General features: G+C 35.7%; 1 protein-coding gene across 1 annotated transcript in view; it reads left to right on the top strand.

Annotated features, from left to right (window-relative positions):
- The window catches only part of LOC107739731 (NMDA receptor synaptonuclear signaling and neuronal migration factor-like), a 35121-nt gene extending 20940 nt beyond the window's left edge, over positions 1-14181 (top strand). Inside the window, exons 7-16 of the mRNA XM_016551933.1 lie at positions 2184-2236; positions 2557-2646; positions 4720-4847; positions 5235-5318; positions 5757-5790; positions 6877-6947; positions 7176-7255; positions 7349-7451; positions 9664-9739; positions 13864-14181. Coding sequence (XP_016407419.1) covers positions 2184-2236; positions 2557-2646; positions 4720-4847; positions 5235-5318; positions 5757-5790; positions 6877-6947; positions 7176-7255; positions 7349-7451; positions 9664-9739; positions 13864-13961 — 817 coding nt within the window. The 3' untranslated portion in view covers positions 13962-14181. The remainder of the gene's footprint in view (positions 1-2183; positions 2237-2556; positions 2647-4719; positions 4848-5234; positions 5319-5756; positions 5791-6876; positions 6948-7175; positions 7256-7348; positions 7452-9663; positions 9740-13863) is intronic.
- Positions 14182-14406: the final 225 nt, after the last annotated feature.

Genomic DNA, 14406 nt, shown 5'->3' with positions numbered 1-14406 from the left:
CATCCCAAATGACGCACTATATACTATGCACTTATACACTATGTACTCAACCGTGTAGCGTATTAATTATTTAAGGTTATTTTATCATTTATAATCGGAGTCTGATGGCCCTCCACCTTTATGACGTAATTAAAGCTGCGACAGTTGAGTGCATGAAGTGTCCAACGTTCCACACTTTGTTTTTGTGGTTATTTAAGTGCATCATTCGGGTATTTAAAGTGCACTTTTTTGAGGGAATTTTCAGTGTAAACGCACTACTCGCACTATTTATACTACAAAATGTCATAGAATAGTGCATAAGTACGCGATTTGGGACGTACCTGTTGTTTTCGTTCAGATCAATGCGCAGACAACGTAGAAAACGTATCCGCGTGGCTTAATTCAGGCATTTTGCTGACTATATTTCAGTTGTTTTAAAACATACCAAAGATCCACTTTATATGGCACGTTTTGGTGCTTTTTGTCATTTTTTGGAGTGTGATCATTCCAGCCCCCATTCACTTTCAGTTTCTTCAAGCAGAAGAGCACCCAGGATAAAAATAACATAATAAATAATAAATGTATTATAAATTAATAAATATTTATTTATTTATTTATACTAAATCTTACTATTTCTTTAAATAGTAAAATATTGTCTTCAACATGAGGATGAAGAAATGATGACAGAATTTTTATTTTTGGCGAAATATTCCTTTAAAAAAAGGAAAGGAGCATGATTGAGGGAATAGAATTATTTAACAGAGTGAGAGAGGTGGTGATGAAATTAAAGAGCTAATAGAGGAGCAGAGATAGCAGACATGGGACAGAGAGAGTGAGAGAATTAAAAGAGAGACAATGGAGAAAAAAGCCTCTGACTCATCCTCAGCTGCGGGGGCAAGGGAGGTTTCTCTCTCTCTCTCTCTCTCTCTCTCTCGCTCTCTCTCTCTAATGCATGTGGGTGTAAATAAGCCATAAGACGCACAGAAAAGGGAGATTTCTCCATATCTCCCTCCTCTCACAGGTGGGCACAGCTCTGTCACATGTGTAAACGAAGCACTTTTTCTATGTTCCTCCCATGTTTCTGCCTCTCTCTTCTTGTCTCATTACTTCCCTTCCAATTAGTCATGATCTACAGTGTAATTGTCACAAAATAGGACACTTGTTGGAGAAAAACACTGAAACAGACTCAGTAAAATTCTGAAATTAAATTTTCATAACACAATACACTGGCTAATGAGGATATGCTTCCCCAGTGCGCTAACCATGTGTAGCACTGCAGTCCTGCCAAGAGTGTTGTTTTGGTTTAAACCAAGGCCCAAAATGTAGACTAGTACATAAACACAAATGCCTTCTGTGCTGCAAATCTATGAATGTTTTGCCCACTAGGTCTAAGTACCAGTCATATGACTGAAAACGATGAATACCCGAAGAAAGCTAGTTAGCTGTTAGCATTTCCATTGGCATTTTGTCAACATTTAGTAATATATTAGCATATTGCTAGCCTCAAAACTAACACACATGAACTAAATGCCTCAAAGCTCAAATCTGGATTTCATAGGTTCTTTCATGGCACTATTTACCACAGTAACACAAGAACACGTTGTATGTACAACAGGATCGCATGCTTGTAATGTGTTAGCATAGCATCAACATTTGCGTACTTGCGTAGAGTATGTTTCTGACCTAAGAACTCCACTGTCTTCTAATTTGCTGTTATTTCTGCTGTCACCTTTGTCCACCCCTTACTAGTGTTTCAACTTTTATAATGAAGTGTACAGTTGTCATGAATATGCGTAGGGTAGTTATGTTGGAGGTGTGGGACTAACTCTACTGCAGTGGCATTTTTCTCTGTCTGCTTTCTCAGTCAGCTGGAGAAAAGCCAAATGGCTCAAAGAAAGTACACACTTGCTGGTTCAATATTGCACATGAGTGCACACAAGCAAGGACGTCTGCTGGTCTCTCCGACGGCCTGCGTGGTGCAAATATTTAGTGATGTACTACCATAAATAAACGTTTATGGGTTTCATATGGCCTTCAAAATATGCTGTTGAATAACCAAGAGAACTCTCTTCGCGTTCCCAAGCGCAGATAAGAGACAAGGGTTTTTGGTGTAGTGTCACAGACATGCAGATATTGATGACCTGATTTACCTTTCTTTCCTTCCACTCTCTTTTTTCTTTCACTCCTCTTCTACTAATTTCTAGGAATTTCCGGAAGCATTTAAGAATGGTGGGCAGCAGAAGAATGAAAGCACAAAGTGAGTCTATGTGTGAGTGTACAGTACGAATGATTGCACAGCTCCATTTGTGAGTTTTGTGTGTTTTTGTTTGTACATGTGATGCACGTGCTGTAGATTAGCATGTGCATGTGTATTTTTGCATGTTTGTATGAAAGATGATTGACAGTTTTGCATCATTGTGACCTATAAACCAGCGACAAATGGACATTGAAGCATATATGAGAAATGTGTGTGTAGTTGTTGTTGGTGTGGTTGAGTGTATGTGATGCAGCCCACAGTCTGTGAGGATCATGGAGCGTCGCGTGTGTGTGCGTGTGACCATCTCTCCACTTCACTAGCATTTGCAGAGCGCAGGGCGAAGAGTTTCAACCGATCCTGGAGCGATCCGACCCCTGTCAAACAAGACTCCCTAAACGACTCAAAAGACAGTGAGTCCATCTGTACACACACGCTTATACATGCCACTTTGACACACTTAACATATCAAGATCACAGCATAAAATGATTGACAGCACTAGTTATTACTTATTTACACTGCTGTTCAAAGGTTTATGGTAAGTGCTTTTTTTAAATGTTTTTGAAAGAAGTCTAATGCTCACCAAGGCAGCATTTATGTGATCAAAATTCAGTTAAAACAGTAATATTGTGAAATATTATTACAGTTTAAAATAAGTATGTATTTATTCTATTCTATTCTATTCTATTCCTGTGGTGGCAAACCAAAAAATCATTATTTCAGTCTGTAGTGCCACATGATAATTCAGAAATCAGAAACATTTCTTCTTATAATACATTTCGAAAGCAGTTGTGCTGCTTAATATTTTTGTAGATTTTATTTTCTTTTTTTAGGATTATTAAAAGAAAGTAAAAAAAAAAAAAAAAAAGTGAAATATGTTTGGTTACAAATGCAATAGTCTTTACTGTCACTTTTGATCAATTTAATGCATTCTTGCTGAATAAAAGTATTATTTCTTTAAAACAAAAAATCATACAGACCCCAAACTTTTGAACATTAGTGTATATACCGTAAAATCATTACATTATGACCAGAAGCCTTCTTGCAGACCACTTATATATCCCACACATACACAGTCTGGCAGTGACATTCCTCCTCTGCTCTTGATGCTGATCCTGTTTGTCTGTCTTCCTCTGAGCGTGGTTCTGTCCCGAATATGTGCTCCTCTCTTTCTCTCTCTGTGAGTATCTGTCCTGCCTGGAGCGTCTGGACTCTGGAGACGTATGTGTGTGTGTGTGTGTGTGTGTGTGTGTAAGTGTGCACACTGTAGAATTCTGTGTCAGCATGTTAAGTCTGTGTGTAGTTTGTCTTTAGACTTATTTTTGTCATCATGTTTGTTTTTGCCACCTGTGTCTTCAGGGAGCCTTAAGAATGATTGTGAACATTTGACTTACAGTTGTAATATTTGTATGTTGGCTTTTCTCTGTCTGTTTTCTATCTCTATAGCTGCCTGGTTTTTCTCTCCTCTTTACTTTCTCTTATACAACCACTACTACAGTCTCATTGCAGTTTTAAATTTATAACTCTAGTTAGGTGTACTGCTGTATATTTAAACGGACTGGAGTCAAACAAGTGTGAAGAGAAATTCACAACAAATTAAAGCTCCATTTTAGCCGTTAAAAGGATAGTTCACCCAAAAATGAAAATGCTCCAGATGTCATCATTTTGTCACCCTCATGTCATTCCAAACCCACAATCTGTTATTTTTAGTGGAAAATGAAGAAATACATGTTCCATACATGAAAAGTTCATCACAGCTGTCCAAAAAGGACTTTCAGATCCTTTTCATTAAAATTAAAATTTTGATTAGTTCACAAAAAGTGTTATTTTAGTATTATTTATATATACTTATATAGTATTAAATAATTGTTTTTTTCTAAACTTGTTTGCCAACTTATTTCATTTGCCAAGGCAACATTTCTGATTTTCTTTTAAGGGCTTTTTAACCTAAAATTTATTTTTTATTTTATTGGGAAATAAATGGAATAATTCGTTTTTAGTTAACAGTAATAATACTACAGGATGTATTGTGGAATTCCAGGCAACACTGAACACTGATGCTTTTTGTCGGGTTCTGTTTCGACATTTTCAGTACCTTGACAGTTGTGGTCAATATTAACCATCCTTCTGTGGGATATCCTTAAAAAGTCTCTTCATGTTCCACATAAGATATAACAGCATAAAGGTTTGGAATAAAATTTTTTGGTGAACTTTCCCTGTTATCAGTTTATGACTCCTAATTTGGAAGCAAAACTGAGTGAAAGTCAACAGCTCAATTACTGCAGTCCATGTAAACAAATTCACTGTCAATCTGTCTTATCTTTGTTCCTTTTTCTCTCTATCTGAGCCTTTCTCTTTCTCCATCCACTCTTTCCTCTTCTCATTCCTCGCTTGTCTCTTTGTTCCTTTTTTCTCTGTGTCTTCCTTCTGCTTTCTCTGTGTCCATCATTAAACTGTCTCTCTGCTGTGTTGTGTGATGCCACAGGTGGGGATCTGCAGACGACCTGCGGTACTCCAGAGGAGGGCGGATGTGAAGACATGGACTGGGAGGAGGAGAGAGAGATGGAGAGACTGGCGTGTGAGGGGGATGACTTCATCCCTCCTAAAATTATGGTATGCAATTTAATTAAATTAAAAACACATTTTTTTTCCAGTTTTTACCGCAATTCAGGTTTTGATTTTTTCTTTTGAATTTTTAAGTAATTTTGCTTCACATATTGTAAATATAATGTTAATTTAATGTATTATATTTTATTTTAATGTAATTTACGTTTTTACTGCAATTTACTTGATTAGCTTAAATTAATTTATTGGTGACCATTTTTATTTATGTTACTTAAGTAATTTTATTTGACTTAATTACATAAAATTTACCATGTTAATTTATTTAAAAAAAATTTTTTTTACATCATTTAAGTAAATTTTGAGTCATTTTCAGAATATTACTGTAATTTATTTGTTTAATTTAATTAAAACTTTTGTCACTTTTGTATCCTTTAGCTGATCTCATCTAAAGTTCCTAAAGCAGAATATGTTCCCAACATCATTCGAAGGGACGATACATCTATTATACCTATTCTCTATGTAAGTCAAGCCAGTCTTCACTCTACATCACATAGGAATACATTACACATCATCCAGATGTCCATTTTGACCATTTACAATAAAACAAATGAGTAGTTAATGGATTTTCACTGAAAAGATATTTGAAACACAAAGCTAATGTTTGCTTTGTCCTGTGCAGTAGAACCAAAGGCACTCTATAGGATGTGATACAAGAGGACACATCACAAAATACTGTCCAGAGGTTTAAACAGACAAGTGATGACCAAACTGATAGCAAACACAATAGTAAATGACAACACGTCCTCAACAGCACAAAGAAACGCAGAAGCCAGTAATGTTATCTGGAGTGTGAATTAGAGATTAGAGACGTTAAGCATGATACAAAGAACATTTTCTGTTCTGAATTGGTCTAATCTGTGTGTTTATATTGATTGTTTTCATTATTTTTATCTCCAGGATCATGAGCATGCCACGTTTGATGATATTTTGGGTATGTAGCTTTATGTGTGTGTTCTGTTTGTTGCTGTGTGTTTGCTGGCCATGTGCTTTTTTGTGTGTGTGTTTTGAGCATTTTACCCCTTGCCTGGTTATTTCATTGTGGAACGACGGTGGGCTTTGTATTGATTTTTGCACCAGCCAGCATGAGAAATACACAAAAAAATTGGATTCCTGATAAATGACACTGGATCAGAAAAGTGCCTATATTTTCTAGTGACTGTTTTACAACAGTGACTCTATAAAATCTGTGGTGATCAAGATTTATTCAATGTGTTTTGGAGTCAAGCAGAATCAGAAATTCAGAAATTAACATTTTTCAGTGGGCAGTTATGCTAATTATAACGTTGATTGTTTGTTCATTTGTTTGTCCATATAACAAGCAACAAAATGATGATAGCCATCATCAAAAAAAAAAAAAAAACTAATATTTAGGATTGAAAGGGCTTGACAAGTATACAATATAATATAATATAATATAATGATATATTTGCATGCAAATCAATAAAGCAATAATGCAAGAAAATGGTGGTTACATGAGATTTGGAAATTCAGTCCTGAATAAGTCTGTTATGTATTGAATAATATTGTTATATATTAAATAATCCTTTAAAACCGTGATTATAGACTCTTACATGTAAAGTTAGGTTAGGATAATAGGCAAAATCTAGATTTTGATCTAAAATTATGAAAGGACTTGAAATAATATATAGAAATAATGCATAATATCATCCCATATATAACAATTATAATATAATATAATATAATATAATATAATAAAATAAAGGGTAACCTCGGGAATAAAGTAAAAAAAAAAAGGAACATTGCAAGAAAATTGTGGTTACATTATCTTATTTTTGACATCTAAACAGTTATATTCTGAATAAGCTGATAGAACTGTGATTATAGACTCTTACATGCAAAGTAAAATCAGTCTAATATGCAAAAGGTTTTGCTTGCCATGGCTTTTCCCCAATATTCTAAAGGCTGTACACTATGTCAACTTACGTATATTCACTGTAAGATTGTGCATGTATATGCACTCAGTGTGACTACAGCAGTGTGTTTGTTTTGTGTGCAGAGGAGATTGAGAAGAGATTGACAGCCTACAGGAGGGGCAGTAAGATCTGGCGCATGATGATCTTCTGTCAGGTGAGAAAAAACAAAGCCAACAAACAAACAAAATCACAAGAAATGAGACTGTAAGTGCACCAGAGTACTCACTGCTGTCTCAGTTTGATGTTGCGTAATGGTTGTGTGTTCAGATGGACAGGATTTCACAGGTCTGTCACTCTCAGTTCAGAGGGCAATACTACTGGTCTTCTGTTTCTTTGAGTTTGATGTTATGTAAGGTTTTAAATGTGTAATTTTCTGTTTCAGGGTGGCCCGGGGCACCTGTACCTTCTGAAGAATAAAGTGGCCACTTTTGCCAAGGTCGAGAAAGAGGAAGACATGAGCCAGTGAGTGAGATCCGTAGAAAAGTCTTGTTTTGATATTCCTTTAGTGACTGTTATCTGAGAGATTTCGCTCATGTGTTTGTGGTGTACATGCAGGTTTTGGAAACGTCTGAGCCGGTTTATGAGTAAAGTGAATCCAGAGCCCAACCTGATCCACATTATGGGTTGTTACGTACTGGGCAATCCTAATGGAGAGAAGGTATGTCACATTCTGAAGCAGCAAGTCTGCAGTATTTACGTAATGCTTGTACCTTGAGTTTCTGCATTATATTTAGAAATGGTCCCTCTGGGGCCTGCCGGGGCCATGTTCAGCTCTCATCTCTTTAGACACAGACATGCACCAACTCCATCTCTCCATTTTTCTATATAACACCTCTCTGTCTGTCACCATCATGCCTGACATCATTTTTCCCCTGGTTATTTAACTTAAAAGAACCCTTTCCTGTCCAGTACTCAATCTTTAATTGATATAGAGCTGTGTTTATGCATCAGCACTCTGTAACCGTCTATTCATTGCAATTTGTGAAAGTGTTCTTACTTTTTCCTGTTAAGTACACTTTAGTTTCTGGAAATACTTCATATTGTCTTCTTTAATTTAATGAATAAACCCAACTTTGACTCTGACTTTGGCGATTGTTCAAAGGTGTGTCAAAAATGACAGTAAAGACTTTTATAATATTGCAAAAGATTTCGATTTCAAATAAAATAATCCTGAAAAAAATATCAGTTTCCACAAAAAATATTAAGTAGCAAAAGTTTTCAGCATTGATAATATTCAGGGTAATAATAAAACCATTACAAAACTGTTACTTAAAATAAATGTTAACTTAAAATAAATTAATTTCAGCTAGTTGCCAATGCATATTTTCACATTTTCTTTTAGTTTACCTTGAAGCTTACCTACTAAAATAACTGAAATAAAAATGAAACACAACAAAATGACTAAAACTATAAAACTATAAAAATAAAAGCTAATTCAAAATATTATTAAAAACTATAGTAGAATATCAACAATACTAAAATAGATAATCATTAGAACTGTTTTTGAGCACCAAATGAGTATATTACAATGATTTATTTTAGTACTTATATATATTCTTTTAGTTTAAGTAATAAATGAAATAAAACTGAAATAAAAATGAATAAGAACTGTGTAAACTAATAAGAATTACAAAAACACAGCAAAATGACTAAATCTTTACCAGAAATATAAATTTAAATAAAAATATAAACATAAAAACTATGTAGTATGGCATATATAGTATATTTAAAGCACTAATACTAAAATAATACTAATAATAATAAAAAAATGTTTCTTGAGCACTATGATTGCTAATTATTTCTGAAGGATCATGTGACACTGAAGACTGGAGTAATGATGCTGAAAATTCAGCTTTGCATCACAGGAATGATTTAGATTTTTAAATATGTTAAAATAGAAACAATTCTTTTAAATTAAAATAATATTTATCAATAACATTACTGTTTTTACTGTATTTTTGATTAAATAAATGCAACCTTGGTTAGCATATTTGCTAGACTTATATTAAGAGACTACTGAAATGTAGTGTATATAACACTCAAACTAGTTGCTGTGATCATTAACATCTAATTTGAGACTTCCTTAACTGTTGGACTTCAGACTTGAATGCAAATCTCCATCTGTCGTTTAGAGTCAGCCTTAACTTTCAGCTCGTTCCGTCTTGTTTGGTGGCCTGACGAGTGTTATATGACAGGAGCCCCGAGATTTCGCCCCAAGGACACATTCATGCCGCCCTTGGAACCTAATGTACGAATGCGTTTCTATGGAGACGGGTTTGGCGTAAATCTCATTCGCCGTGCGTCATTGCCCAAGAGGCGCCACCGTTCCCGAGAATTGCGTTCGCGTGCGTTCTTGTGATTGACACACGGAGGATGACTGACTTGTGTGAGTTCGTGAACGCATGCTGGGTTATCTTCCGACAGAATTTGGCCTTCGCGAGTGAATATCAATGCACGTTTATCTCAAATGGGAACTCTATGAATATTGCAGCATTTGTTTGTGGCGTCCCCCTTAGCGTTGTGCTCATGTTTTCATTTTTATCCACTCTGTAAGGCACTGGCTTCCTTCACAGGGTGAGCCGGAAGAGAAAATCTGTGTCTGTAACTTCATCTTTAATCTCTGTCTGGGTTCTGAAGCCTCTCAGAGCGTTGTATGGATGTTAAGATCTTAACTGGGTTCTTTTGAAGGTTCTCGTTTGCCTTTCCCATTGCCCGTGTGAGATTTATCCAGGGCCACAAACCCGGGTGCTGCCATTATCCCTAACTAACCTCCTCGAGTCAAAGAGTGAGTGAAGGAGAGAGCGAGAGAGCTGTGTGAGGGGGAGAAAAAAAGCGGATTATTAATGTCTTGGCTTATCATGTGCCAACAGCTGTTCCAGAAACTGAAGAACCTGATGAGGCCTTATTCTGTCACGTTTGAGTCACCGCTGGAGCTCTCCGCTCAGGGTGAGACTGTCTGCAATGTGCTTATGCTCACACTCCTACACGCAAAAATAAACACACATAAACAGACTCTTCCTTGCATGATTTGAAATCTAGTAGTTGTTAATGAAGGAAAACTTATATATATATATATACACTGCATGTTATGTAAAAGGGATTTTTCACCCGAAAATGCAAATTCTGACCTTCATGTCATTCCAGACTTGTACAGTTATTTTTTCTGTTCTTTTTTTCATATAAATAACATAGATCAGGGTCAGTACGAATAAATTTGAACAAATTAATTAATTTATATTTATATATCTTTTGCAAAGAATGCATTAAATTGATGGAAAAGTAAAAGTAAAGATAATGTTTCAAATTTGATGTTATGTAAGGTTTCAAATGTGTAATTTTCTGTCTCAGGGCGGCCCAGGGCATCTGTACCTGCTGAAGAATAAAGTGGCCACTTTTGCCAAGGTCGAGAAAGAGGAAGGCATGAGCCAGTGAGTGAGATCCGTAGAAAAGTCTTGTTTTGATATTCCTTTAGTGACTGTTATCTGAGAGATTTCGCTCATGTGTTTGTGGTGTACATGCAGGTTTTGGAAACGTCTGAGCCGGTTTATGAGTAAAGTGAATCCAGAGCCCAACCTGATCCACATTATGGGTTGTTACGTACTGGGCAATCCTAATGGAGAGAAGGTATGTCACATTCTGAAGCAGCAAGTCTGCAGTATTTACGTAATGCTTGTACCTTGAGTTTCTGCATTATATTTAGAAATGGTCCCTCTGGGGCCTGCCGGGGCCATGTTCAGCTCTCATCTCTTTAGACACAGACATGCACCAACTCCATCTCTCCATTTTTCTATATAACACCTCTCTGTCTGTCACCATCATGCCTGACATCATTTTTCCCCTGGTTATTTAACTTAAAAGAACCCTTTCCTGTCCAGTACTCAATCTTTAATTGATATAGAGCTGTGTTTATGCATCAGCACTCTGTAACCGTCTATTCATTGCAATTTGTGAAAGTGTTCTTACTTTTTCCTGTTAAGTACACTTTAGTTTCTGGAAATACTTCATATTGTCTTCTTTAATTTAATGAATAAACCCAACTTTGACTCTGACTTTGGCGATTGTTCAAAGGTGTGTCAAAAATGACAGTAAAGACTTTTATAATATTGCAAAAGATTTCGATTTCAAATAAAATAATCCTGAAAAAAATATCAGTTTCCACAAAAAATATTAAGTAGCAAAAGTTTTCAGCATTGATAATATTCAGGGTAATAATAAAACCATTACAAAACTGTTACTTAAAATAAATGTTAACTTAAAATAAATTAATTTCAGCTAGTTGCCAATGCATATTTTCACATTTTCTTTTAGTTTACCTTGAAGCTTACCTACTAAAATAACTGAAATAAAAATGAAACACAACAAAATGACTAAAACTATAAAACTATAAAAATAAAAGCTAATTCAAAATATTATTAAAAACTATAGTAGAATATCAACAATACTAAAATAGATAATCATTAGAACTGTTTTTGAGCACCAAATGAGTATATTACAATGATTTATTTTAGTACTTATATATATTCTTTTAGTTTAAGTAATAAATGAAATAAAACTGAAATAAAAATGAATAAGAACTGTGTAAACTAATAAGAATTACAAAAACACAGCAAAATGACTAAATCTTTACCAGAAATATAAATTTAAATAAAAATATAAACATAAAAACTATGTAGTATGGCATATATAGTATATTTAAAGCACTAATACTAAAATAATACTAATAATAATAAAAAAATGTTTCTTGAGCACTATGATTGCTAATTATTTCTGAAGGATCATGTGACACTGAAGACTGGAGTAATGATGCTGAAAATTCAGCTTTGCATCACAGGAATGATTTAGATTTTTAAATATGTTAAAATAGAAACAATTCTTTTAAATTAAAATAATATTTATCAATAACATTACTGTTTTTACTGTATTTTTGATTAAATAAATGCAACCTTGGTTAGCATATTTGCTAGACTTATATTAAGAGACTACTGAAATGTAGTGTATATAACACTCAAACTAGTTGCTGTGATCATTAACATCTAATTTGAGACTTCCTTAACTGTTGGACTTCAGACTTGAATGCAAATCTCCATCTGTCGTTTAGAGTCAGCCTTAACTTTCAGCTCGTTCCGTCTTGTTTGGTGGCCTGACGAGTGTTATATGACAGGAGCCCCGAGATTACGCCCCAAGGACACATTCATGCCGCCCCTGGAACCTAATGTACAAATGCGTTTCTATGGAGACGGGTTCAGCGTAAATCTCATTCGCCATGCGTCATTGCCCAAGAGGCGCCACCGTTCCCGAGAATTGCGTTTGTGTGCATGCTTGTGATTGACACGGAGGATGACTGACTTGTGTGAGTTCGTGAACGCATGCTGGGTTATCTTCCGACAGAATTTGGCCTTCGCGAGTGAATATCAATGCACGTTTATCTCAAATGGGAACTCTATGAATATTGCAGCATTTGTTTGTGGCGTCCCCCTTAGCGTTGTGGTCATGTTTCATCTTTATTCTCTTTGTAAGGCACTGGCTTCCTTCACAGGGTGAGCCGGAAGAGAAAATCTGTGTCTGTAACTTCATCTTTAATCTCTGTCTGGGTTCTGAAGCCTCTCAGAGCGTTGTATGGATGTTAAGATCTTAACTGGGTTCTTTTGAAGGTTCTCGTTTGCCTTTCCCGTTGCCCGTGTGAGATTTATCCAGGGCCACAAACCCGGATGCTGCCATTATCCCTAACTAACCTCCTCGAGTCAAAGAGTGAGTGAAGGAGAGAGCGAGAGAGCTGTGTGAGGGGGAGAAAAAAAGCGGATTATTAATGTCTTGGCTTATCATGTGCCAACAGCTGTTCCAGAAACTGAAGAACCTGATGAGGCCTTATTCTGTCAAGTTTGAGTCACCGCTGGAGCTCTCCGCTCAGGGTGAGACTGTCTACAATGTGCTTATGCTCACACTCCTACACGCAAAAATAAACACACATAAACAGACTCTTCCTTGCATGATTTGAAATCTAGTAGTTGTTAATGAAGGAAAACTTATATATATATATATACACTGCATGTTATGTAAAAGGGATTTTTCACCCGAAAATGCAAATTCTGACCTTCATGTCATTCCAGACTTGTACAGTTATTTTTTCTGTTCTTTTTTTCATATAAATAACATAGATCAGGGTCAGTACGAATAAATTTAAACAAATTAATTAATTTATATTTATATATCTTTTGCAAAGAATGCATTAAATTGATGGAAAAGTAAAAGTAAAGATAATGTTTCAAATATATACTATTCTTTTAAACTTTATATGCATCAAAGAATCCTGAAAAAAAAAAAAGTATCACGGTTTTTTTCAAGAACTATTAGAAATGTTTCTTGAGCACCAAATCAGCATATTAGAATGATTTCTGAAGGATCATGTGACACTGAAAACTGGAGTAGCTGACAATTCAGCTTTGCCATCACAAGAATAAATTATGTTTTAAAATATATTATAGAAAATATAGTTCTTTTACATTCTAATTATATTTTACTGGATTTTACTGCATTTTTTAATAAAATCAATGCACCCTTGAGGCTTCTTTCAAAAACATTAAAAATTCTCATCAGCCTTAAAATTGTGAAGGTATGTCTACTGACACTCTTTGCGTATGATTTAAGGAATCGAATTTTGGCATTTGCTCACCCTCATGTTGTACCAAAACCATATGGTTTGAAATGGCATGACGGCGAGTATGATGATAAATTTTTACTTAATGGGTAATTCTCATCTTTACTGACATGCCTTTATAGTAAACCATTTAAAGGAAGTTTACAGGTCTTTTTCTTCATTTTTTTTCACCTGTCCTGGGCCGACTGAACAACCCACCTCTCTTTCTTTGACTCTCAATTTTCTCTCTTCATTCTCTATAATTTCTCTCTCATCTCCCTTTATTTATATTATCCCCCACTGCATGCTGTTTTCCAATTACAGCCTGAGCAAATCTATATGGAAGTGTCTGTTCATCATAGAGAGACGTGTTCACATTGAATTCACCAATTGTATTCCAGACTCATATCTCCCTCTCTATTTCCCTCTCTTTTAGGCAAAGAGATGATTGAGATGTACTTTGACTTCCGTCTGTTTCGACTTTGGAAAACCCGGCAGCACTCAAAACTCCTCGACTACGAAGATCTCTTGTGACCCCGCGCGGGTCAGTGTGTAGCATTGCGGGCAGGACGTCCCACTGTAAAACTCCATTCCACCAGCTTTCATTTTGGAGTTCCGGAGGAAGAGGAGTGGAGAGGGACACAGCCACTTCGCTGCCATCACTACGTCTCGAGTATTGTTCATTTCAGCTCACCTCTGTGGACTTCGACCGCCTCAGAACGGTAACACACAAGAAACAAAAACGAGTGGCAAACGGTTCAAAACAAGAAAAAAAATAGAAATCCGGATACGTGGTGTTTTTGTTCTCTAATGGAGAAAAGAGAAGTCGTTTCTCAGAACTGATTGACAGTCTGTCGACTGCTTTTGTTTTTAAACTAACATATCGCCGACTTATCGATCACTAGCCGAGACCGTTGTGCTTACAAGTGTCACGCCGAAACTTACCTACCAGAACACAGAAATGGTCCTATATGAAATA

This window comes from Sinocyclocheilus rhinocerous, unplaced genomic scaffold, assembly GCF_001515625.1.
Source record: "Sinocyclocheilus rhinocerous isolate Xijiao unplaced genomic scaffold, SAMN03320098_v1.1 scaffold585, whole genome shotgun sequence".
In the NCBI taxonomy this organism is placed as follows: domain Eukaryota; kingdom Metazoa; phylum Chordata; class Actinopteri; order Cypriniformes; family Cyprinidae; genus Sinocyclocheilus; species Sinocyclocheilus rhinocerous.
The sequence above is the reverse complement of the archived record's forward strand: the minus strand, read 5'-3'. Positions and strand labels throughout refer to the sequence as shown.